This window comes from Anomalospiza imberbis, chromosome 12 (genome assembly GCF_031753505.1).
Source record: "Anomalospiza imberbis isolate Cuckoo-Finch-1a 21T00152 chromosome 12, ASM3175350v1, whole genome shotgun sequence".
In the NCBI taxonomy this organism is placed as follows: Eukaryota; Metazoa; Chordata; class Aves; order Passeriformes; family Viduidae; genus Anomalospiza; species Anomalospiza imberbis.
Window position 1 is genome coordinate 5,209,683 of NC_089692.1, and position 25,633 is coordinate 5,235,315.

Here is a 25,633-nt window from a genome sequence, read left to right on the forward strand (position 1 = left end):
CCTGAGCAACTTGCACTGTAAAGCCACCGTGGTCAGGATTTCTGGAGGTGGGCTGAAGTCAGAAGGATTCTGACTATACAATATCCAGGGAACCAGTTCAGATTCCTACTGATTAGCAGAGTTGATAATAGGATTAGGGAGTCTCAAGTATTTCTCTATGATTACCATAGGGCAGTGAACTATAAAACAACATCCTTTTATTTTTTGATAAACAATGGTATATGGTCTCTATTTTTTTCTAAAAAAAACGTTTACAATCTCCCAGTTTCCTGTCTATGTGCTGATTAGGATAATGTAGGTAGAATTCTGCATCTGAAATCATGAATGAGGCTCATCTTTAGTCTGTTAAAACCACATGTGAGTTAAAACTACTTATCTGTTGAACTTCTCATGCAGAAGTGAAAGACCTTGCAAAATATAGTAATGTTCCCGGTATGTTTTTACAGAGGGAAATCCTAGTGGATGTAGAAAACAGAAGTCACTAAAATGCTCTCACAAAATGGTTTGATCAAAATTTAATCAAATACTACTTGTAGATTCCTTGTAGTATCCTACTAGTTAGGAAACTCTTGGAAAAAATCCTTTTATCTTGAAGCCATGTAAATCTTTGTCACCAAATTATGGGTTCTTCCTATCTCATTCCATTCTTTATTGCCCTTTGCTCTGTACACATCCACATGTGTAAAATTTTCTATTTAAAGGCCAAAAAAGAGCCCCCACAAAAGCACTGAAGATAACATCCTGTACAGGAGGGTGCTTTTACAGAGACATTTCAATGTGAGGCATAAATGGAGAGAATATATTAATGTGTGAAGCTGATGATTTGTGTCTCCTTAATTGCTTGCAGGATGAAATTGAGAAGGTCGCTCCCTGTTGAGCACTTGGATTTTTCATTCTGAGTCTCCCATAGGCTTCCTACTTGATCCAGGACTGCCAATTCCCCAAAAAGACAACCAGTTTCTCCAAAAGGCTTGCAGGAAAGCACAAATTTATGTCTATTAACTTTTTCACAGTCTTGGGTGGCACACATAAGAGAAACACACTATTTTATGAGAAATGTAAACATTATTCAGTCTCATGAAATTTGAGTAATGTGACCAATATGGAGTATCTTTTATTATTTTGCTGTTCTTTAATCTCAGAATGATTCTTAATCTTAAATGATTTATGTACTACATAAACACAGCAAACTCCCATTTTATATTGTGTTGGACTTTATTCTTGAAAGGACTGATCTGTTTTGAAGAGGAATTACATAATCTAGTAACTATTTCTACAACATCCCTGATTTATGTAGTCATAACATGGCGAAATTTAGTTTTATTAGGTTTTTACTTTTACTCCAAAAATCCAAACAAGCAATCAAATGTTGGGTTATATTTCTCTCTGGTTATCACCAGAAACATTCTTTATTCAAGCTACATATCATCAAGAATTTTTTTACCTTCACAAATCGGGAGATATAAGGGAGCTGATTAATTATGACTAAAGATGTGACTTTAGGTCTGAGACAGTGCTCACGTACACGCTGAGAGCAAAACTGGCATTTTAGATTAGGTAGCTGTCTAGAAATCAACAATTAAAAGTTTTCAGGGGACACCGGAGTGCTGGGAGAGCCTGCCTGACATGTGACAGACTGCAGGGCATCACCTGTGCTCTGATGCTCGCGGTGCGTGCATGCAGAACTCGGCTGCCGGAGGAGGAAAAGCGAGCGGCAGGTTGCTACATCAGCAGGATCATTTGGGCAGCTCGCCCGGCGGGGACATCCTACAGCAGGCGCACGGGACGGTTCGCTCCGCGTGCTCCGGACCGGGGGAAGGCAGGGCGGGGGCGGCCCCGGCCCCTCCCCGCCCGCCCACTGCGGGGAGCGGCGGGCAGGGCCGGGCGGCGCGGGGAGCGCCGCACACCCTCCCGCAGCCGCCGCCGCTCGCAGCCGGCATGGGCCCCCGCGGAGCCCGGTGCGGAGCCCGGCGCGCCGCCGGCTGCCTGATGCTGTGCTGGGCTCTGGCCGCCGCCCGCGCCGCCCCGCGCAGGACACCCTCGTTCGACGGCCACGTCGCAGAGAACCGGCCGGCGGGCACGCGGGTGCGCGGGCTCAGCATCCCCCTGACGCGGCTGGGGCCCGAGCCCTGGTGCGCTAAGGTGCAGGGGCGCCGCTGGCACCTGCAGCTGCTGGGCGAGGGACACTCGCACTTCCAGGTGTCGCTGGACGCGCGCACGGCCCGCGTGTGGCTGCGCACCCGCCGCCCGCTGGACCGCGAGGCGCGGGCGCTGTACTCGCTCCGCCTGGGGCTGTGCTGCAAGCGCTGCGCGCCCCAGGGCGCCGCGCCCGCGGAGCTGGCCGCGCTCACCGTGCGCGTCCTGGACGACAACGACAACGCGCCGCGCTTCGTGGGGCCCGGCTCCGCGCAGCTCCGCGTGGAGGAGACGCTGGCGCTCAAGTCCCAGGTGTGGCAGGCGCGGGCCGAGGACGCGGACGCGGGCGCCAACGCGGAGCTGCGCTACTTCGCCCTCCCGCGCAGCGCGCACTTCTTCGTGGTACCGCGCAGCGGACGCGTGGTGCTGGTGAGCTCCCTGCTCCACCTGCGCGCTCCCATCCCGCTGCGCCTCTACGCGCGGGACCGCGGCCGGCCCGCGCTGCTCAGCGAGCCCCTGGAGCTGGAGGTGCTGCCGCAGCCCAAGCGCCTCCCGCCGCCGCCGCCCCGCCGCCGCCGGGCCGCGCTGCCGCCCGCCGCGCCCCTGGCGCTGGCGCTGCCCGAGGACGCCCGCCCGGGCACCCGCCTGGCCACCCTGGCCCCCGCGCGCTTCGCCTCCGCGTGGTTCGAGCTGCTGTCGCCGCCCGGCGAGGAGTCGCCGGTGAGCGTGGAGCGAGAGAGCGGCGAGGTGACGCTGCGCGCGGCCCTGGACAGGGAAGCGGTGGCCGCCTGGGAGCTCGTCGTCCGCGTCCAGGAGCGCCGAGGTGGGTGTTAGGCAGAGTCTTACAGCAAGTAGTCGTCCCATCAAGGAGTCCGAGGACAGTTTGTCTCCAGGTGACAACAAGCACCTGGTGGTTTAGCATCAGGTGTCATATGCAGTTTTGTGGAGTGTACGTTTGGTCTTTTAAATCTGTAAACTGTTAGCATTAAAAACACTGGAAGTGAGAAGAGGCACTATGTAGCTTAGGAAAAGTGGACTGTACAGCTGTGTGAAAATGCTTGGAGCAGTAAGGCATTTAGCAGAATTTAAGTGTTTCACTGGTTAGAATTCTTAGTTGTTGGTGAGTGGTTGAGGCACAGCACAGGTGTTTGCTATTAAAATATTCTCTATAGCGCTTCTCCTGTAAGTGCCTAATTCAGCATGCAGCTGAAGGCATTGAGTTTTGAGTCATTATTAAAGTCGAGTGTGTTTGACTCAAAAGCATGATGTGGGGTTTTGCAGGACTGGAGCCCTTGTGTTTAGGTGGCTGTTCTTTTTAAAAAATATCTCAGGAGTTCAATATACACCATTGAAATGGCACGTCTGTGACTTAAATTATCATTTTTCACAAGCTCTTACTTTAGTTAAATGGAATAGCTAATTTCATTTACTGGTTACACATACTGATTTTTAAAGTTCTCTTTTCCTTTTTAATTGCCATCTTGGTTACTGTTTTTCACCTATGAAAATACAAATTAGTTTAAGCATATTTTAAACTTATGGATGGTGGATATCTCTGCCCATTCACCATGTCACTTTTAAAAAATTTATGTTACTTGTGATTGTAACGAGGTTGCAGAGATTGCCCAGAATGAGTATTCTGGAGAAAATCTTATCAGAAGACATGAGTTGGTTGGCCTGATTTCATCTTGGGAGGGTTCGGGAAGGGTTTGGCGTGGTGAGGCTTCCAGTGGTTGTGAAAACGATTAACTGCTCAGCAGAGCAGCTGCTCAGGGTGATTTCCCTCAGCCACAGAGCAGCGCAGGCGGGAGAGATGAAAAGCTTCCCACGCGATTCCTCTCCCTTATCTCGCCTGCTTTGTGACTGAGGGGCAGCCCACAGGAGAGAGAGGCAGCTTATTCCTCGGTGTCTGCGCAATCCCCGAGGGTGCCTGCAGGGCTCTAATTAGCGCAGACAGTTTCGGTGACACGGATACTTCCCCCTGTGAAGCAAGACTACAGCAGCGGCTCCTTTCGCCCGGGTCCCGAGGAGCAGCGCTCAGATCCTCCTCTCGTTCTCTCTGGGGTTTTGTCGCGCCTGTCGCTATCGCGTGTTGGTGTCAGTCACTCGCACTGGCTTTGTGCTGTGTTCCAGCCTGAGCTTTGGCTGCAGACCAAGAGCTTGACAGACCAATTTCCAAAACGCAGCGCTTTGTGTGTCCTACCCCCGCTAGTCAGTCTTGAGCAAGGCTGCCTGCCGAGGGGAATGTCACTGCTCCGAGGCAGTGACAGAACCCCTCGGGTCAATCCGAGTGTGCTGCTGGGGTGTTCACCCAGTCACGCAGCCCAAGTTCCAGCCCTTTGCTGGTGTCAGTTCCCTCTGTCGGGATCAAGAAGATGTTGTTAGAGAAGCGGTAGCTAACCTTGCCCCGGGTTACTGCTGGTCTCACCTTTGTGCTCGTTTTTTCCCTTACCTAGTCTGAGTAGAGAAATCTAAGATCGCCTGGAACAAAGCTTGTCATTCTGTCGTGCCCGAGATTTCACTTCCAAGGCAATGCTTGCTAATGCAGTTTAAAAAAATCTGAAACAAGTTTTAACTTAATTTCATGGATTTTTTTTACCGTCATGTAGTTTCACTAAGTAGTTTGGAGCATTTTCCACTAGCCTAATGTATTACTGCTGGTAGTATGTAGTAATAAGAGAAAAATCTCTAAGAAATATGTAGGACTAAGTTCTGACTCTGAGATTAGGTAGAAAGCAATTAATTGTGTACAGTCCAAATGCCATACTTTAGGTAGTGGTGATTTTAAGTTTCTTGGTTTAAAGGAGACCAAATTCAAAATACATCTTAATACTATTGTTTTCATCAGTTAAATGTTAATAATGACTTTGCACTTTCAAAACTCTTTCAAGTTGCAGAATGCTTTCGTACTCCTTTTATAGGAGTTAAAATACATTTAACATAATACTTTGAAACAGATTTAGAAAGTTTTGTCTCTCTGCTTACTCACAGTCCAAACTGCAGTAATCTGAAAAAAGAAAACCAAAAGGAAGGGATAGGAGAAAGATACCTAGCAGAACTGTGTGTTTTGCTTAGTCTGAAATAGGTGCAGAATATTGCAAAAGCTCCAGGAGAAAACACAGTATTTACAGAAGTGAACTTTCAGGATGAATTAAAGTGTGGAGATGGCTACACTGAATTTTGTTGTGAATAAAAGTGCAAGTTCAGATTCTTTCTCCAGTTTACTTACTTTGCTTTTAACATTTGTGGTCACTTATTTTACATTACACATAACCATAAACATTTCAGTAGCATTTCAGTGGATTTCTAGCATTAGAGCTTATGATATCAGGTGTCTATTTATTTTCAAGTGGTATAAAGTTGTATTAATTTCTTCAATATTTTTTTTATTTTTACTTTCTACTCTTCTTGCTGCCTGGTAGCTGTGAACTGAAAATGAGCCAATAATTAATTCTGTCATTATTCTCTTCTTCAACCCAGGCAGTGATGTTGAGGATAAGACAAGATGTTTAAATACTTTAGCATATAAAGTCTACCCTCCTTTCCTTTATCTTTTCAGTGTAGTTTATTGTGATTTATTTGTAATGTGCACTTCATTACCTAGAGCAGTAAAAAGTGCTTAAAAGCATTGTGCCACAAGTGATCCTAATGCATCTCTGGGCACAATAACTGATTTTATTTTTTGTCTGATAGAGCATTCTCAAAATAGTAGCAAGAAGATGGGTATATGGTAATAAAGCAACATTGAGCAGTTTCTTCCTGGTTTGTGACAGCCCCCACTCTTTGGTTCATAAATGGGACTGTGCAGGAGATGTCCTTTGCCTGAATTACCTTTTCTTCAAGTGGCATGTAACAGGCTATATGTTTGTTTATTTTCCCCCTTTTGCTAAAATAGAATTTGGAATATTTTTCTGTTTACTTCCTTAATCAGCACAGCAGTGTGTGTAGGGTTGGTGTTCCAGATGCAACCAGACCTTTAGTATCTCAGTATCCAGATATTTCCCACCTGTTGATGACAAGGAAGGGTTTTCTCTCTCTGAGTTGCATTTTGTTGAAGGTATGAGTTAAGGGAGCTCACTCCACTTGGCCTGGCAAGTACTTACCAGTGTAACACACTGACTCCCTCATCACTGCCTGGAGTATTTCTTGGTAGACCACAGGCTTTGTGCTGGTGTATGTTTGCCTGTGTCAGGGGTAGATTTGGGGGGCTTTTGCAGTATGAAGAACTTTTCAGCATTCAGGGTAGAGATTTTTTGGCAAAGCTGCAGTTGAACTCTAAGATTTTTATTAGTGATGTGCACAAATCACTAATTATTATCATTACCAGGGCACTACATGCTGTGGTTGCTTTGTGACCAAACATATTTTGGTTATCAATGTCATGGTTTTATTTTAATGTAGATGCCTGAAAAAAATCCTTTTTTTATGCTTTGAAATAACAATTTGGTCTATTTGACTGCAACAGTAAAATTAACTGCAATCTGTAGAAGAAGTACTATGTTACTAGTTCTGTTTATTCATTGTGTATATGTCTTGCTTTTTGATACTTTGTAGGCTTAGTTTTATCATAGGTGGTTTTTTTTTTGTTCTGGAGGCAGTAATTAGTCAGTAGAAAGTAGCAACAAAAAAATCCGGACCTGCAATGCTGAGTGCTTTTTTTAATGGAATGGATTTTTTTTTTTTTAATGGAATGGGTTCTCATGTGCCTGTGGAGGAGTTTCAGGACCTGGACAAGAGAGGACATTATGCCTTGGTTGGTATTTCAGCTTCAGGTGAGCTCTTATCCAGCCTGCACTTGGGCACTGCCAGACTGGGATCATCCACAACCTCCCTGAGACACCAGTTCCAGTCTCTCACCATCTTCACAGTAAAAGATTTCTTCCTAACATCCTAACCTAAATTTCCCCTCTTTCAATTTGTACCCATGACTCCTTTTCTTGTCACTGTAATTCCTGACAAAAGGTGTCCCTCTGGTTTCCTTGCAGGCTCCTTCAGATACTGGAAGGTGCTGTGAGGTTCTGTCTTGACACTGGACAGAAAAATCAATCTTGAGAGCTGAAAACACTTGAAATTGAAGAATGGCCTGGCAATCTTTGTTTTTCATAATTAGCAAACATTTTATCCAAAAGAAAATAAAGCAAAACACAAACTTTACAACTCCAAACCAAAGGGAAACACCAGGAAAACCCTATGCATTAGTTTGTGCCATGAAATGCTAAAGAGAATGCCAGAATTTCAGGGCTTAACATGTTTTTTGGCACATGGTCCTTGAGGAGGAGTTTCCTCTGGTGACCCCACTGATCACTCAGCCCTGGGTTATATTCTTCAGTCAACCTTGCCTGGAAGGACTGATGGCTATGCTCACATGTTTTTTTTTTGTGGCATTTCAGGATTTTATCCCATTCAATTAATTGTGACACACTTTATTCTTTGCAAAAGCATAATGCTATTTTAGGTTTTTACCCAGTGAGCAGAAGGTAAAATTTCTTACACTGTCATACACTTTAATATTTCAACATGGGGTAGCATTTAATTTGAGAAGGAGCCATTATTATTCCATTAGTGCTTGGGGGAAGTGCATTAAAGAGCCCACCTCTCTAATCCTGCTGTCTCAAGCTCCCTTGACCTTACTTGATCCATGGGCATTAGCTTTGTAATCTGCTGTCATTCATTTTTTCTCATCAGGGGATTCACTGAGAGTGATGTTTGACATGCCTTCCAACAGTTAACAGCATCACTTGTATTTTAAGTATATTTATCCTGTTTAAATCAATATAGAGAGTGGAGATCCCAATTTTAGTAATATTTTCACCTTGAAGGATTTTGTGCTTGGAAGTCAAGGATCATCTGTTTTAATTTTATCTGAGGCCTTAGTCCCTTACTAGCTGTATTGATTCTGGGGGGATCATCCCTAAGAATTAAGTAGCTTCTGGGTGATGTTTTGCCTTTTACATTTCTTATTACCTCTTTCATGAATTACAGCTGTCAGCAGTTACACTTCAAGCTGAGCTTAAGTTGAAATCATCATCTGTTAAACAGCAGATGGGTTTCATTAAACAGCAGTGGGTTTCATGCACTTAAGTTTAAAAAAATGGGTGTTCTGTGTGCATTCAGGACAGCTATGGGTGTTTACAGACTTGGAATGTTACTGATTTATGGCAGAAAGGAATGTCTGAGGAAACTGTGGAGCACCATCTTGATGTTTGATCAGTCTGAATATTTTGAAATTTTCTGCTTTCTATTCCAAGCAGTCAGATTAAAAATATCTTTCCGAGACTGCTATGACTTGAACACCAAAACTGTTTAGATCTTCTGGCTGTTTATCATCTCAAACATTCATCTTCTACAAAAGAAATGAACTTCTCTTGTTCTCAAAATCTAACTAAATTTCAGCACAAATTTGCCAATTTGATAGAACTAATAAATTATAGAACATTCAGGCCAGGTTGGCTGAGGCCTGGAGCAGCCTGGTCTAGTGGAATGAGATGAGCTCTAAGGTCCTTTCCAACCCAAATCATTCTAGGGTTCCACAATGATCCCAGGACATACAGCAGCCTCTCTGGTGAGGCTCCTGATTGTGGTGGCATTTTTACCTTTTCTTTTTCTTTTTTTTTTCCCCTCCTTGCACAGGGAAGACTACCGAAAAACAAGCTGGATTTCCCCAAGAAATTCTAAGAAAAATTTCATGAGAACTTCCCATCTTACAGTGGTACAGTAGCTGCTCCTGCTTTAGCCAAGATCTCTATTTATGATAATGCTTTTTGGCAATCAATAGTAATTCATTAAGACATGTGTTTTGTTATTTAAGGATGTCTGTTGTGATTATTAATTTGCAGTCATTATTTCACATCTGGCCATGCTTGGTTTCCCTGACTGCCACCCTCAGAAGACTGATGCCACACTGGAAGTCCCTGATAACATGGTGATCACCGTAATGTCTTTTAATTGGTTATTTATGCTAATTTCCTTTCTGTCATGATCATTGAGCACATCTGATGCTCTCCTTATTTTGTTTTCTGGTTTGCTTTAACTTCTATTTTAAAAGCTGTATGATGGGAAGGAGCAGAGACATTCCAGGCTGTCATTATTCTGTCTGCAAAAAAGATGAGGCATATTAGGAGAGAACATGGGCTGTCCCCAGCTTGAGCCCATCAAAGTTATCTCTTTAGAAGGTTAATGTTTTATGAATGAGCAAACTACTGTACTTAAAAGTAGCCCATCATGTACCTCAGGAATTTTCAGAAATGACAGTAGAGAAATGTTTGTGCATAATTGTCCTATTTTTTGAAGGATATACAGTAGGACTGGGTACAATAACCAATAGCTTTTATCTTATGGTATGAATACGGTAAAAGAGATTTCTCCTGATTGCAGCTAGAGGCTTAGGGCATTAAGATTTTTTTTTTCTGAAAATGTATCTTCTCAAACTCTATACTCACTAGGTATTTTACATGAAGACATATAATTGAGGTTTTAAAATAGCAAAGTATGATATTTGGAGAGAGCTTTCAAAACTTCGTTATCCTGTCATCCAACTCCAAACATTTAACTTGGAGTAACCCAAAAAAAACCCCAGGTTTTCAAAAAACATTTGTCTATTTAGGGTAAAAAGTGGGAGCAACCTAAAAAACCCACAAGCCATAAAGAAAAATACCAGCTTGAATACTTAATTTGCTGATGGATTTAGGGCACTATGTAATAGCAATAGTAACCTTAAGACTTGCAAGACTTTTAACACTCTCATAATCTCCTTTTAAAAGTAAACTGTAATGACCTGAAAATGCCAGGAGCAGCCTAGCTTCTCGCCCATTGTGGTTTAATCATGATAATATAATACCTCTTCCCTCAGAACATTCAAGGAATGTATAATGTTTGTCCCCAATTGCAGAGACATGTTCAGTCAACTGCATAGTGTCTATTGTCAGATTTTTAAAAATCAGAATGTTGGGAATTGTCAGTTTTATCAATTACACTAATGCAGAGAAGCCTACATTTTTCATGAATAAAAGGATTTTATTTCCAAGTCTTGTCTTATAGAATTATCCATTGGATTTTTGAGAGAAAAGACAGTCATATAATCCTAATGCAATCAGAAGTCTGAGAATATGTTGGATTTCACAGATTGACAGCATCTTTTAAAATGACATGGTGAAAAGAGATGGGTTTAGAGGCAGCTCTGACCTACAGTATTTGAAACTGCAGTCAGACTGTTTCAGCAGGCATGATTTTCAAGGCTTGGTTTAACCAGAGTTGCCTTCAGAAGTTGCTGTTAACTGAATGATTAAGTATTAAATCCTTTGCCTTCTTCCTGCCACCTTTGGTGTAACTTTATTGGTAGGTGGGGGAATATTTTTTTCTAGTTGCTGTCTGAAATGACAGGATGTATCAGTTTGCACTATCTCTCTGCAATCCAATGAACCTGTATAACCAGCTGCAATAGCAGGTTGGAGCAACTGGTTCATGTTACTATGTTAAAATCCCTTCCCGAAAAAACTGATGGTGAATATCATAGAAGAGATTCTTCAAATAAGCCTGGATTCAGTAAAGCTGTAAAAACCTATAGCAGAAGGAAACCATTATCCCATCAAGATACCTGGTTGCTTTTTGTAATTTTCAGTCCCAGGACGTTCGCAATTTTGAGAGGGCTTTCCCTTCCTAAATTCCTCTGTGTATCTTAAATTTGATGTGGGAAGTGTAACCCAGTCTTCATAGTATATGAGTATTAAGGCTTTTCCCAGTTTTGTTTGGTTGTTATTGCTGTTTAAATGTTTTAGAGACTTTCCCTATTTTTTTTACTGACTCATTGCCATTTATTTCCATTTTTACTATGATTAAACTTCCCAGCAAGTTACTTAATTTTTTGTTAGTTTTTCTTTTTTTTTTTCCTCCAAGGGATGAAAATGATGAGTGATGACATATCATATATTTCCTGTGAGCAGAAACGTGGCCAGCTAGTGTGTTACCTTACCTAATGTGGTTGGATTTCAGAGCAAGGCAGTGTAATAAATCCTTCTGTTTATCAGTTTTCAACCACAGATAGGCATGAAAAATAAGCAATTATAGATAGGTACCTATGATGAGGTTTCAGCAGTGGATTATGAAGATTGATTTTGGTGATAGGGAATGAATTTCAGTGCTACAGATTTTGTCAGTAATATTAAGTTAAAAGGAAGTAAATCCAACTGGAAGGGAATATCAGAGAGGAAAAAAAACAGACTTCAGGATGAGCTGCCCTAAGAAGGATTTTTGATGATACACGAATTGACTCTAATAGGGAATTAAGCAGCTAAAGTAGGAAAAACCTCTGGACTAGAGTTTATAATTTTAGTTCTAGTTTTCTGTATAAATTGAAAAGAGAGCTGTGGAGGGGGCTTAGATTTGATATTGCGAGGGGCAAATAAGTGGTGTTTGCAAATACGTGGGAAAAGCAATCTGTTTATAGAACTTGTTGCCATGCTGAAGAAAAATAAGAGGAAAGATACTTTGTGATTAAATAAAAATATGGTTTTACCCTTTTGAATAGGAAGTATTATTTTCTCTGTGTCTTTTAAAAATACTCATTTTTGATATAAGATATTCCAGTGTTATGTTACTGTCATGTTCATGATCAGCAAGGGCCATTTTGTGTTTTATCTCCTCTTGCTCAATATCTGTGAGAAAGTAATTTAAATTTTTCTTTTGTCTGAAACTAGGGAAGAAAATCTGTCAAATGCAAAATCTGTGTGTGCGCCAACAATCTAATTAGCAGAACCATCCTTTGAGTAGGATTTCTTTTGAATGGATGACATTGTGTAAGATATCTATGGTGTGCCTGGCTTGAAAGTCAAACAGCTAGCATTTAATATTGAGACATTTGTAATTGCTGTTGTGTTACACAACAGTTTAAAAATTCTTTTTAGAAAATGAAGCCTGGGTCAGACTCCTGACTTAGGGTCTCAGCAGTGGTGACTTGCACTGCTGGATGTAGTGGCAGGTATCTCCACTGCTTGTCAGGGCCTGGGATTGGGGACAGATAATTTCAGTAGAACCTCTCTGTGTGTTTGTAGGACTTAACCCAGATCCACAGAGGATTATCAGTTTTAAGCTGTTTCTGCTAAGATTTGAGTGGAATTGTAACATATTATTTTCTTCTATAATGTAGCAATATTGCTGCACATATACTACTAATAAACTACTATTAATCATAACATATGAATGCAGATTCATGATCACGTACTCTTACTATTTATCTACTGATGTACATATATAATTAATATATCTGTAAGGTACATATAGGGAATGTTTTGATGGACAGAGGCATTGAGACACCTGAACTATAGGGAAGTATATATTTCTAAAATTTCTATCCATCTGCACTGCCTTAAAGCACAAAAAAAAATTCGTAAATAAGGGAGAAATTTAATTTTATGTACCTTATTTGAAATGAGTTGAAAATCTGGTTTAAGGTCTGCTCTGCAGGCAAGCAGCTGTGTCAGTTACAGAATACCAGAGACTGCCTTTTGTGTGTGTCGTGGTAATTACATTCAAGCAAAAACTTGGAAATACTTGCTGTGCTGATTAGAATGTGGAGTTATGCTTAAAAAAAATCATGTTCAGGAACATGTTCTTTGAAATCCTTAATGCACTGTCCTCCTAGACATCCACATATTACACAGACATTATTGTTGCTGTCAGTCTCTTCATCACATTCGTTGTCCTCTGGCAAGCCCTTGTCCAGTCATGCTTCGCTGGACACCCTGATGGTGTTTCCACAAGTTGTCAGGTCACATTTGTAGGTCTCTGCAGAGAACTCCAGTCCTGGTTGGTATTTCTGCTGTAGTTTTTCCTTTGATATATGGTATGCAGTCAAGGGAAAACTTACTTGCAGTCATTTTCCTCCAGACTGCCTTTATCAGGGAAATCATGATGATTTATTCAGCATTTTTTCTTAGGAATCAGATTGTCTGGGGTTGATGGAGGAAGATAATATACCAATAAGATCTGTAGAGTCATATGCAGTGGAAATGGATGCTGATCAAGAGAGGCATTTAAATGCTCTCTCTTCCATTACCTGCACTGCAGTTCCTGCTGACTGTCCTAACAAAATTCTTAAGGTTATTCACAAGTTTCAGAAGTAACCAACATATTGCTGAAAGCTTTGGTCTTGCCAAGATGTCAGAATGACACTAAGGTCTCTTAAATGCTAAAATACAAGTACCTGGAGGAATGTGCCCTTTGAGTTTTTGAGCAATAAAGTTTGCTAGAGCATGTGAGGATTAAGCTTGGTCCTTATGCACTTTTGCACAGTTTTCTTACTTGCAACTGTTTCTCAATTACAAGTATGTTCTAAGTAACAGCATATTAATTTTCAGTGAATTGGCATTGGCTGAGTGATGAAAGTGGGATTTGTGACCATATTTATTACTACTTCAGTAAAAATGAATTATTCTTAATTTGGGACTTTTTGACAGAGGAATACATAATACATGTATGTTAGGAACTCTAGCAGGACTTGAACCAGAATGAGTTCAGGGGTTGATTAGGAGAGTGATTTCCAGACACCAAGAGACAAATATCAGTAACCTTTCTACTCCTAGCAGGGTTACCAAGGTAGAATTCAAATCCTCAATAGGTCTTGCTATTATAGGAGCAGATTTTCAAAGGTTCTTAACCCAGCTTCTAATTTAGTGCTGCTACTTTAAGCCCACAGTATGCCCAGGCAAACTAGGCTAATAGGGGTGTTTACAAACTTGGGGCAGCTTCCACCAGACCTGTTCTTCTGAGAAGAGACAGGCAACTTTGGCATTAACTTCTCCCTTTTGCTACTACTCTATTTGGACACCTTTTAATTAAAATCTTAGGAGTCTTCAAGCAGTCACTGGTTGTGTTTGGCACTTATTTAGAGCTCACCCTGGTGTGTGCTGCTGTGGTGTATTTTAACCTTGGATCAATGTCCAGCACGTTCCCTCCTCTGCATTTTCTTCAGGTGTCTTGGACTGGCTGACCTGGGGCTTTTGGGACACACATTCTGACATGAGAACACATCTATTTAAAACACGTCTGGTACTATTTAGCATAGTAGTGAGAAGTAATATACATGTTGCTGCTTTTGACATATTTGGGGTTTTTAAAGGTTTTTCAGCTTTCTGTGGCTTTTTTTTTTTTTTGTGCTACACACGGGAGAAAGCAAAGCAGCTGCTTTCAGAGTCTGTCTGAATGCTGAAGGGAATGACACCTGGGTGACTACAAGGGACTGCAACAGCAGAGCAGGCAACTGTGCTCTCACCTCAGTGCCAGCTGTGTTTTGTGGTGAGGCAGTTTGAGTTTGCCTGTGGAAACTCTGGCTTCACAGGCACTGTTTTAAAGAACATCTGTCTACAGAAGCTGAATTGAGCATCTTTACACTGGGCCTCCCAACACTTCTATCTGCAGAGGTGCAGTAATACACAACACACAGGGGGTCTCACAGTCAGGAAGGCTTTGTAAGACTTGGATGTACATGGTAACTGGGAATTTTGCCATGAAAATATCAGATCATAGGTTGCATGTATCCATGTTCTACAGTGGTGCAAGGCATGTTTAATGGGCAAACCCAAAACAGGCTCTTTTTCAGGAAACTGATCACTTGTGTAATTTACTGTTTGGTAAATTAGATACTGAGTTCTGCTGTAGGCACTGATTTTTCATATGTGTTACTGTAAAACTGATATTCCGTGGAACATTAGATTCTAGGTACAGGGATTAATTACAAAGAAATTAATTTGGATTTAACAAGTTACTGTCAATACACTTTTTGTTGCTCTTTAGAGAAACAAAATAAGGCCATGTACTCACAGGTTTAAAATGCAGATTAATTAATACAGTTTTACAAGGTGAACTCAAGAGACCCTCAGTGATTATCCTGGGTGACTGCTGATTTTTTCGGTTAAGATAATTTTCTGGGTAAAAATAAAATGTACTCAAAGGTCATGATGGATTAAGTCTCAGGAATCTAAACTAAGAAACTTCTGTTTGACTTTGCTGGTCACAGCACCAAGGAGTTTTCTTCACAACAGCCCACAAACTGGTTGTTCACAGCTGACAGATTCTGATGTGCTGTGCTAAACCTGCCATGTGCCAGCAGACAGGAGCTTCTGAGTATGGAAAGCTGAAGCTGCAGGAGGTGGTGCTTCTGTGGGAGTGAAGGGAGAACGTCTGTAAATGCACACCTCGCACAAAGGAACAGATTTTAGTTGGAGTAGGGATGTTTTTTGTCGAGGGATGTCAAGCTGCAGTGGAGAGGGAGAATGAGCACAGCAGTTCAGCCTAAGTGAACTTCCTGGGAGAACAGGCTTCCTTAGCAACATAACACTGTCTACAAGATTAGAGATTTTGGCAGCACTTTCTACTTCAATATATACTTAAATACTAAGGTCTTTGTGTTATTAATTAGATTTAAATTAAAACTGGTAGTTTTAGATGTTCCTTTTTGCATGTTGTTTCAATTGCTGTAGAGCTGTTTGGAAAATAAATGCTTGTCTGTATGTTTTCATGTATGTATAAATAATAAATCAACACTGAAATCAAGTATTAACACCATCAACATTAAAAATTCTGACTTCACATCCATTATTAAGCTTGTGGCTAAGTGATGCTGTGAGTGTAGGTGGCTGTTTTGGCCTGGGCCACATTCCAGGCTGGAGCACAGTGCAGTTGTGCTGCCTTTGGTGCCACACAGGGCTCACCTTTCTGGAGCCAGAGGCAATGAATACAGCCTGCAGGAACTTCAGCTTGGCTTCTGTCCAGAACTATGTACAGGTCCAGTGCTGCTGGAAGCCAGACTGGCCCACAGGCCCAAGTTTTATTCATACTGTGCTCCCTGATATTACTGATAATTATCAGTTTACAAAAAAACCCCTTTGCTCCATCAGTGTCTCAAGTGTCCTTTCTGCTACCTTTTCAGCAATACCTGGCTGAAACTTAGTGCTTGTTAGGTGCTCTGCTATTTCATGGGTTAATTTAATAATGGTAAAAGTATAATAAATGAAGAGGTAATAAATTTTTCCTCATTTTTTAAGGATCTTATGCTGTGGCTTTTTGGAAAATTTTAAAGTTCTATATTGTGGTGGTTTGTTCTTCTGGATTGTATGTATTTAATAGTATTTCAGCTTAAATAGGAGTGAAAACTATATTAGGATTTCAGAGTACTTTATTTAAAGGCAAATCATTGCTTAGAGTAGATTAGAATTTTTTGGCAACAAGTATTTAACTTTCAAAATTCAGAGTTGCTGTAACTTTGCATAAACAAAACATTTGATGCTTTTTTTTTCTTCAGAAAAACAAAACACTTTTTAGAAAAAATTTAAAGTTAGAAAATTTAAGAATGGGTGATTTTTCCTAAGAAGAGATCTCAGAAGAATGTGATAAGGGTGGCCCCAGTCTTTCAGCTCAGCAGTGCTTGTGCTGGTTATTTCTTCCCCACATTGTTCCTAGATGCTCTTCATTCCAGAACCTCGGACTCCAGGTTTTTCTGGATTATGTGCCAGCAGTATTGCAGGAAGTGCACACTCAGGTGCTGATAGGTTTCTGTTACTCTCGGTGCCATGAAGTAGCTGTCTAATGATTTTTTCCTTTTGCTGTGACCTTTAGGGAAGGATTGGTACCTGGTGCACGTGTCACTTACTGTGACAGATGTGAATGACAACGTCCCTGAGTGGGCCATGGAGCCCTTCCCTTTCCTGGCCGTGGTTTCTCCTGAGGCTGCAGGAGGGACTGAAGTGTACAAGCTGCTTGCTGTGGATGCAGATGAAGGGATCCATGGAACTGTAGAATATTTTCTCTTGGAAGGTAAATTTTAACCCTCCCATTCCCTGAGTATTATGCCTCACTATTGTGACTTTTTTAGCCTCAGCTTTATTTTCCCTTCCTCCTGCAAAAGGCTGATAAACCTTCAGCTCTATGTGTCAGAAAAATCAGCTTTTATTGATGTATGGATAGATTTCTTTGCAAAGTTGAGTTCTTGCCAAAATATATCCCTGGAGATGATGGGGACTGGAGCAGTCAGTAATCCCAAGGCTTTGGGAAGGGGTGGCAATGGGGACTGTATTTATGAGACCGTCTGTGGAGGAGTAGTTTGTTGGGTGAAAGGAGGGTTAATGTTCCTATCCCTTGTGGGAGTCATGCTTCTGGTTCATTTGTAAAAAACTTTCAAAGGTCTGGGGTGTGCAAAGCTTGTACAAATTCAGTGATAATATTTCGTGTAAAGTTAAGAAACTTTAGTAATAGTTCAAAAGCATCTGAGCAGATGAGGAGCAACAATACCTCTCCAGTGGAGTATTTTCTGGAAAGGGATACTTGGGGTCAAGCAACAGCAAAGTTTTGGAGGATAAAAGAAAGTTGGAGACTATTCAGAAGGGTCTGGAGTGACAGGACAAGGGGGAATGGCTGTAAACTGACAGAGAGTAGGTTTAGGTGGGATATTGGGAAGAAATTCCTCCCTGTGAGGGTGGGGAGACCCTTCAACAGGTTGGCCACAGAAGCTGTGCCTGCCCCTGTATCCCTGGAAGTGTCCAAGGCCGCGTTGGACAGGGTTTGGAGCAAGCTGGTCTCATAGGAGGTGTCCCTGCCCATGGCAGGGAGTGGAATGAGATGGACATTAAGGTCCCTTCCAATCCAAACTATTCTATAATTCTGTGATAAAGAAGAATGATAATTGTCCAGAGAGTGAAATGGAATTTAGAAATGCAGTCATGAATGGTGAATGTAATGACTGATTTCTAAGTTCTAAATAAACTTTTGAACCTTAGTGTACATGCTGCTCGTAAGCCAAAGCCAACTTGGGAATTGACACTGTATTCTCCTCCTAATTTTAATCAAATAAAAATGTTCTCACTGATGACAATTTGTGGACATGTTCCTTTCAGGTGGTGAAGACAGATTTGAAGTTGAGAAGGACACTGGCTGGATTAAAACAACAGGTTTGCCACTGGTGAGGGACAAGGAGTATTTGCTGACTGTACTAGCAGCAGATAAACTTGGAAGCAGAGGGTCCCCAGCCTCTGTTTCTGTAATTGCTGGATTTCGACCACCACAGTTCACCAACATCTCATACTTTGTGTATGTTCCTGAGAGCACCCCGCAAGGAGAGCCGTAAGTAACAGCTCACAGTAGTGCAGTGAGGTTGTGCTCCTGCTTTTGACTTCTGTTTGATCTCCCCAGAGCCTTGGTATTGTTTGTGAATCATAAATACATACTGTGAGAAGCAATTTAGGTCTCTTAATAGGAGTGATCCAGACAGAGTTTGGTGATACATTGTTTTAGTCACCCTTTTACAGGGAGAAGTGCTATTGAATAGTTGTGCTTTCTTATTTTTGAAATGATAGCGAAAGGATTAGATGTTGATTGTTTCTTAACTTTCAAATAAAATGCAGAATACAAATCAGTACTGTTACATCATGAAGAAAGGTATCCTGTGTGAAAGAATTTGACATATTTACATGTCAAATTTGGAGAAGTGCCTTCTCCACCAGGTGAAAATTGGAAAAAACCAAGATTTTTTTTTCCTGTCTTCATCACAATGACAAACTGAGCTAAAATGAAGATGCCATTTTATTTATCCATTCTTTCTATAAACATGTCAATTGAAATACCACAGAAAATGTAAGTAGCATAAGTCCATCTGAATACTCAGTCCCTTCTTTTGCAAGCTGTTTTTCTCTTACAACAAATATTTTCTCTTCTACTTGAATCGAGGATACTTTTGTCCAGTCAATGTATTCCTTCTGTGGCAGTTCAACTGTTATTCATATTGTAATATCTGTGGTGCTAATGTTTAGTGTGGAACATTCGGTTTTACGGTGTCTACATAACTAAGGACTGGTAGGATTAAAAAAAAATATTAGTAGATAACAAGGTTTTTCTTCAAAACTGCAATAAAATTAAATTGCACAGGCATAAAAGAAATTGAATAAGTGCAAAATACTATAATGTCCAACTGCCTTGGGTTCAATAATGTTTTGAATTAAAAATAAAATTATTCATAACTTTTTTAGAAATAGGCTTGCACACCTTAGATAATAGTAGATTAGCCAGTTGATCAAACGACTTGGTAATATCCAAAAGGAATGAAGTATTTTGTGTGGTTATTATATCTGAAAAGAATATACATAATGAAAGTTGTTTCTGTAATGTGTTGGCCAGAAATAGCCATGCAAATCCATTTAGAATCCTAAAGTTCTCATATTTAAATCGGCCCAATTACCCAAGCATGCGGGTGTAGTGGTTTTGGTTTGCCAAAGCAGAAGAGAGTTGCTGTCATGCACTGAGTTTCTGGGTTTAGGATTTCCTAATTAGAGCCTGATTTCAGGCTGCTGCTGAGCAGAGGATCATTACCAAATCTTTCCTTTCCTTTGGTCTGCCTGTCACACCAATGAGCTACTGCTGCAGAGGCAGCCTGAGCCAAGGAGGTACAAAGACAAAAAAGGCAAAAAAAGTTTCCAGGTGGGCTGTTAAATGTGCACCCAGCATGGCCTTGAGATTTTCAGTGCTGGCAGGAGAGCAGAGGTGGCTTGAACATGCAGCCAGGGCAGGGAGCTGGAAGGAGTGCAAAATAATTCCTGTTGGAAGGAATGCAGTCATGCACTGGCTGAAACTGCCTGTGAGACCTCAGCACAGGAAAATAGAGGAGAAAACCGAAGAGAGATAATGACCTACAGCAGCGTTGTCCATTGGTTCAGCAGTGCACTAGAGGGACATGAGACACAGCAGCATGACAATGCAAGGGGGAATAAAGGAGTTTGTGGGTTTTTTTGACTGTAATTGCCACAGGATCATGTTGGTGTATTCTCCTGGGAGATGGGTTGTTTTTTTTCTTTTCCTAAGCAACTTGCATGTTAAAACAAGAAAACTTGTGGAATTAGAATTAGTTTTCTGGTTTAAATCCTTTAAAAATATTTAGTTTTAAATTTCTTCTTTTACTTCTTATTTTGGGTGTTTCCTCTTAAAGGCTTTAAACACATTGCACTTCAGTGGAAAAAAGATAGTGTCAGATGAGCTGACAATATATGTCCAGTGTAAGCTGTAACACTCACTGCTATTAGGGCCTGGCTTTTATCCTTTTGCTGTTATCTGCTGGAACTTTAGGATGGTATGATTGCAGCAAACTTATTGTGCTGTTATTAAAACAAATCTTTTTCATCTTGCTTTATCTTTTAGTTTCCTGCCTGAAAACCATCACTAGCACAGAAGGAAGTTGAAGTAGGCAAATTCAGTTGCAGCAAAATTTAAATCCTCCGTTCCTGCATTTTTAATCCTTACTGTGTTCTGCTTCCAAGAATCTTTATCTGTTTAACCCCAAGGTGATAGAAGCACTGTGTAACAAAATGCTTGAATTTGGTGTTTAGATACAGCTGTCACTGACTTCACTGAGGATACCTCTGAGCAGACCTGCAGGGTTGCACCATCATTTCTGATACGCATCGCTTTTGTCATTTTTCACAATGTTGTGTTGTGTCCTTGAGTCCTCTCTTTTTATTTCTTTTAATGCAGCTTTCTTACAGTCACTGCTGTGTCATATCAGAAGAAATCCCTGAACTACAGTTTGCTCACTAATCCTGGGGGTCTGTTCAGCATTGATGGGGCAACAGGAGAACTCAGTCTAACTCGGAGTGTGGACTATGAAGGTGACCCCCACCAGTACCTCCTTTTGGTCAGGGCAGAGGAGAACGAGGAGCAGTTCAGCACTGCTGCTGAGGTAGGTGTTCCTCTCCAGCAGCCTGGGTGCATTTCCATTTTCCTTCATCCTTTTGAATCTGGACAGATTCACCAGGAGCTTCCATTTCCCCATGATGGCCGTTCTGCTGTCCATTTCAAAAGTCTTTCTGTCTATGGGGAGATGTTGAGGAGTGGTTTAGATTGGATTTCACTCTTGCAGATGCTCTAAAAGCTGTTTCTGAGGGATCAGTATGCCATCCCATCATAGATCTCAAGCCTTATCTGGTAACACATGGAAATGGATGTGGCCAAGCCAGACACGAGGTTTTCTCTTACTCTGCTTTCATCGAGTGTGAGGTACATTTGTGATTATTCCACTCTAAAACAAAGGCAGGACAAAGAATTACTTGTTTTGTATCAAGAACACAAAGTGAACTCGTAAAACAAGAAAGCAATAAAAATTCACTGATATTAAAAGGTCATGGTTTGTGGTATTTTAGAAAGCTGTTTGACCGCAAAAATATTTCTTAATATAGTTATTACAGTTATTTGAATTCAGAGATTCACTGAACTAGGAAAAGCATACTATATGAGTTTGTTCCTGCTGCAGGAAATAAGATAGGGAGCTGGAGACAGAATTATTAGGATCAAGTGTGAGGACACAGACAGGAAGCAGTATGCCAGTGTAACAAACACTGGCTGTAGCCTGATAGTTTCAGCTGGCCCATGTGTACTGCGAGATGAAGACTAGTAAAATATGACTCAAAAGAGGATTATGAGATGATTTTACAAATATGTTTAGCCTAGAGGTAGTTTAACTTGTACCTGCTTTACACTGATACAACCTCAATAGCTGAGATAGCAGCTCTAGTTCATGCCTATCTGCTCTGTAAGGCACATGGAATACAGCTCTGCCTGGTGCTCAGTAATGCAGAATGCCTTCACTAACTGCATGAGGTGCAGCAGCATGAGCACCAGCAAGGCTCCTTTACACACTCCTTACTGTTGGGAGTGTTAACTGTGGACTCATATTTGACACAGGAATAAGACAGCATTTGTAAAGATGTCAGAGGCAAAATTGTATCTCTTACTTAGTTTACCAGAACCATAGAATATCCAGAGTTGGAAGGGACCCACAAGGATTGAGTCCAACTCCTGGCCCTGCACAGACACCCCAACAATCCCACCCTGTGCCTCAGAGCATTGTCCAAGTACTCCTTGAGCCCTGTCAGGACTGGGGCTGTGATCACTTCCCTGGAGATCAGTTCCACTTGTATCTGATTTGTGCTGCTGTAATTAAATTCAGAACTTGGTCTTAGAGATTTATAATGCTAAAATGCAATATGCTTGGCAGTAGAGTTTTTAGTGTTACAAATCACAGAAGTGTTGCAAGATAAGATAATGGAAAAAGGGGGCTTGGCAAGCAGATGGCCCATTTTCCTTTAAACTAATAAGGAATAATCAATGGAGATGAAAGGTGAGTGGAAAACATTGCTGCAGGGTCAGGGACTTTGCAATTTCTAGTATCTTGGAATGTAACATTTCAGTGGCATTCAGCAGAAAAAGAGCAATCTAAGAAAAATGTCTTATCCTATAGCTGCTGAAGACTTCAAGGATGTTTTTGGGAAATTCTTCTATGTGGTATTTCCAGAGCAGTGAGGTCATTCCCTTGATTCACTTTGCTGTTTAACATTCCCCTCTTCTCCATTAAGGTTTTGGTTGTAATCACAGATGTGAATGATTGTGCCCCCGCATTTCATCAGTCGATTTACAGCAAAGTTGGTGTTCCTGAAACAGTTCCTATGACAACTGCACTTCTCCAAGGTTAGTGCTCCTGAAGCCATTTATTATGTTCACTGTATTTTTCTCCCTTGCACTATTTAGAATTCAGTTCAGAAAGCAAAATTACCTGTCCCAACGTGGGTAGTTGCAGCTCTCTGAAGGCAAATGGCACCTTGTAGATTCATGTCAGAGTTATTTACTGGTGCCACAGCCCAAACAGTTTTGGGGGACAGGAAGGCAAAGGAAGCAGATTTTCTTTGTGGAATTTTGAAGTAATGGAACTTTGTTGTGGTTAGTATTAACAGCAGCAGGCTCATAGTAGCAGTCTTGCTACATTTCTTGAAGGAAGAGAGTGATCCTGGTTCAGAAGTTATGGACACCTCAGCTCACCTTCTCTGCCTGTCTCGGAGAGTCCTGTGTGGGCTCGCTGTAGGAATTCTGCTCTCTTGCATTAACAGCCTCTTGTGCACTTTAACTGTTCTATGTGAGGTTTTGTTTGGATGCTTGACAAGAAGACTTTGCTTCTTCCAAGGGAGACCAAGAACTTGAGCTTCAAGTGGTGGTGCTCTGTAAAGTGTAGCAAGAAAAAAAATCTGTGTCTATTAGACAGTTGTACAAGGGCTTTGTATTAGTGTTTAACCCTTACATAAACTTTCTCTAAATCTGCAGGGGGAAAAGGAAGTTCAACTGCTGGAAAATTGTTTTTCCCTAGTAAATAGGCTTTTATAACCTCCTATTGTTCTGCTTAGTGATTTATCCTGTACTAATGGTAGCTTGTTAGTTACTGGTCTGGTAATTGTGCTTTTAGCATAGATTTTTGTAGGTTATAATCAGGATCTGACAAACACATAATGGGCATCAGTTGAATAATATATGTAAATATCCCATCTTTAATTGCACAGTGTGTGATCTGAGTGATTTTGAGTCAGCAGTGTAGGCCAGGTGGACATGAGAATATACTTCTCTATGTGGAAATATATTCTTGATGGCACAGGACTCTTGAACAAAGTCAAGATCTAGCATCAAATTCTCCCAGGGACTTAACTTTTGTTTTTGAAAATGACTTATTTTTGAGTAAAGGTTAGTTCACTAAAAAGCACAAGGCACAGCAGAGTTTTCTGACTGATTTCGAGCACCGCATGCCAAGGCAAATCCTACTACAGTAGTAGTAAATGCACTTACCATTCCAATTCACTAACTTTGGTCTACACAATGTCTTTCTCTTCTAACAGTGACAGCCACTGACTGTGATTCAAAGGAGAATGCCCAGTTGCTGTATTACACTCTGAGCCAAGACTTCAGCATTACTTCTCATGGCACTATTTTTCCAGCCACGCGGTTGGACTACGAGCGCCCTAACCACCTCTATGAGTTCATCATTATGGCTGTAGATCAAGGGGAAGAGCCCAGGACTGGCACAGCAACTGTTAGGATCCACGTCTCCAATGTGAATGATGAAGCACCTGAGTTTTCTCAGACAATGTAAATACATATTCTTCAGACTCCTTTATCTTTTACTGTTGCTTTTTGTATTTTGGTTGAATGGCTTATCACAGAATGGCAATTGGCTTTGGTTCAATCAAAGCTGAGAGCTGGTCTGACAAATGTGGGGTGATATTTTGACTCTGAAACTCTCAGTAAAAAAAATGGTAGTATATAGACAACATATTTTATTACATATTTATTATTATTTATTATATCTCTTTTTTGCAATTTTATTTTTTCCAGTATGTACTGAAAGATATGGAGCAAAAATTTCAGATTATACAGTTCAGGCGCACCCCTCCACCACCAAAGGAAATCAGGCAGAAAAAACAGGCAACAGAGTTGTTACCATCAGCCCTCATCTAGAGACATGGGGGAATTTTGCCTTTTAATTAGGCAGTTTAAACTTAGAGTCAGCAGTCTGCATCCCTGGTTTAATGCTGTCAAAGAAAAATGCTTAGATGACACAATCCTAAATGGCAACTAAATTACAAAACCCATAAGATAAATGCCATTAAGTGGAGTTCACTTAATTTCACTTTTCATCCCCTACAAATTGCATGTATATATTTTTTTCTTCTAAATACATGTAAGCACTTTTCTTCCATAGCTGGGACTCAGCAGTATCTGAAGCAATGCCAGAATGCACTGATGTTAGAGGCTTAGTAATGGAATTTCCAGTCAGCTTCTGCACCAGCCTTCTACTCTTAAAAGTAGAAGTTGCCCAGAACAAAACTGAGGCAAAGATTTCAGTGATGTTAGGCTTGGGGTTTAGCTGAACAAAACATCAAAGCTTTCTGACAGTCCTTGTTTTATGTGCAGATAACCTCTGGCTTTGAGATCTTGTGCCTTTCTTTCTTTTCTAAACATTGCTGAGGAGATATGGCTTGGAAATTTTTATCTTTTGTAATTTAATATTGGATTTCTCTATATTTTCAAATACTAAACCAGGTTATGTTTTGCACTCTTCTGCTGATGCCTATTTTTCATTTAATTTCTTTTACTGTTCAGCGATATTGAATATTTATCTGCATCTGTTCCTAATATTTTAATCAGAAGTGAGTGATACTATTTAAGATGCTGTAAACATATCTAGCAAACTGGAAACAGAAAACATAGTTTAAGAAAGTCCCTGACAGGTCTTGTACCTAAAGGTTACTGAAGAATATGATTAAAATAATATTATTTTAAATTACCAAACCTTCACAAGAAGCTTTGCTGTTGCCTGTGCAATAGCAGGGAAACTACTGTTGTGTGTATGTGTAGATAGGCATTGGAATTGAATTAATCTTCTGGAATACAGATTATCTCAAGTTTTTGGTGAACTAGGCTTTGATTTTGCTTTATCTTTCCTGTTAGGAAAAAAATCTTAAACCCAGAGGTAAATTTCAGACAGAACTTAGTTTAAATTTTCCATGACGTAGAATCATTGTGAACACATGTAAATTGGGGCCTGTTGAGAGACTATTTGCAGTTTAATGTTGTGCTCTGTGGCAATCTCATACAAATCTAGGTGATTCTAGCCCTTTGTTCAAACAGATTTACAGCCCAGTATAAGCTC

General features: G+C 40.9%; 1 protein-coding gene and 1 long non-coding RNA gene across 4 annotated transcripts in view; one reads left to right on the forward strand and one right to left on the reverse strand.

The window, feature by feature from the left end:
* Window positions 1-1,938: 1,938 nt before the first annotated feature.
* LOC137481074 (neural-cadherin-like) overlaps window positions 1,939-25,633 on the forward strand; it is a 78,235-nt gene continuing 54,540 nt past the window's right edge. For 2 of the 3 annotated variants that reach the window (XM_068202528.1, XM_068202529.1), the window contains exons 1-6: window positions 1,978-2,959; window positions 16,744-16,941; window positions 18,018-18,243; window positions 20,641-20,845; window positions 22,518-22,629; window positions 23,820-24,069. In XM_068202528.1, coding sequence (XP_068058629.1) covers window positions 1,990-2,959; window positions 16,744-16,941; window positions 18,018-18,243; window positions 20,641-20,845; window positions 22,518-22,629; window positions 23,820-24,069 — 1,961 coding nt within the window. In that variant the 5' untranslated portion in view covers window positions 1,978-1,989. Of the gene's footprint in view, window positions 2,960-16,743; window positions 16,942-18,017; window positions 18,244-20,640; window positions 20,846-22,517; window positions 22,630-23,819; window positions 24,070-25,633 lie in introns of all 3 variants that reach the window. The other variant, XM_068202527.1, reaches the window with a different exon arrangement.
* Window positions 22,631-24,053, reverse strand: LOC137481085 (uncharacterized). The gene is made up of 2 exons (XR_011003296.1): window positions 23,770-24,053; window positions 22,631-23,154 (listed from the first exon to the last, which is right to left on the reverse strand). It is a non-coding gene; the product is annotated as an uncharacterized lncRNA (long non-coding RNA).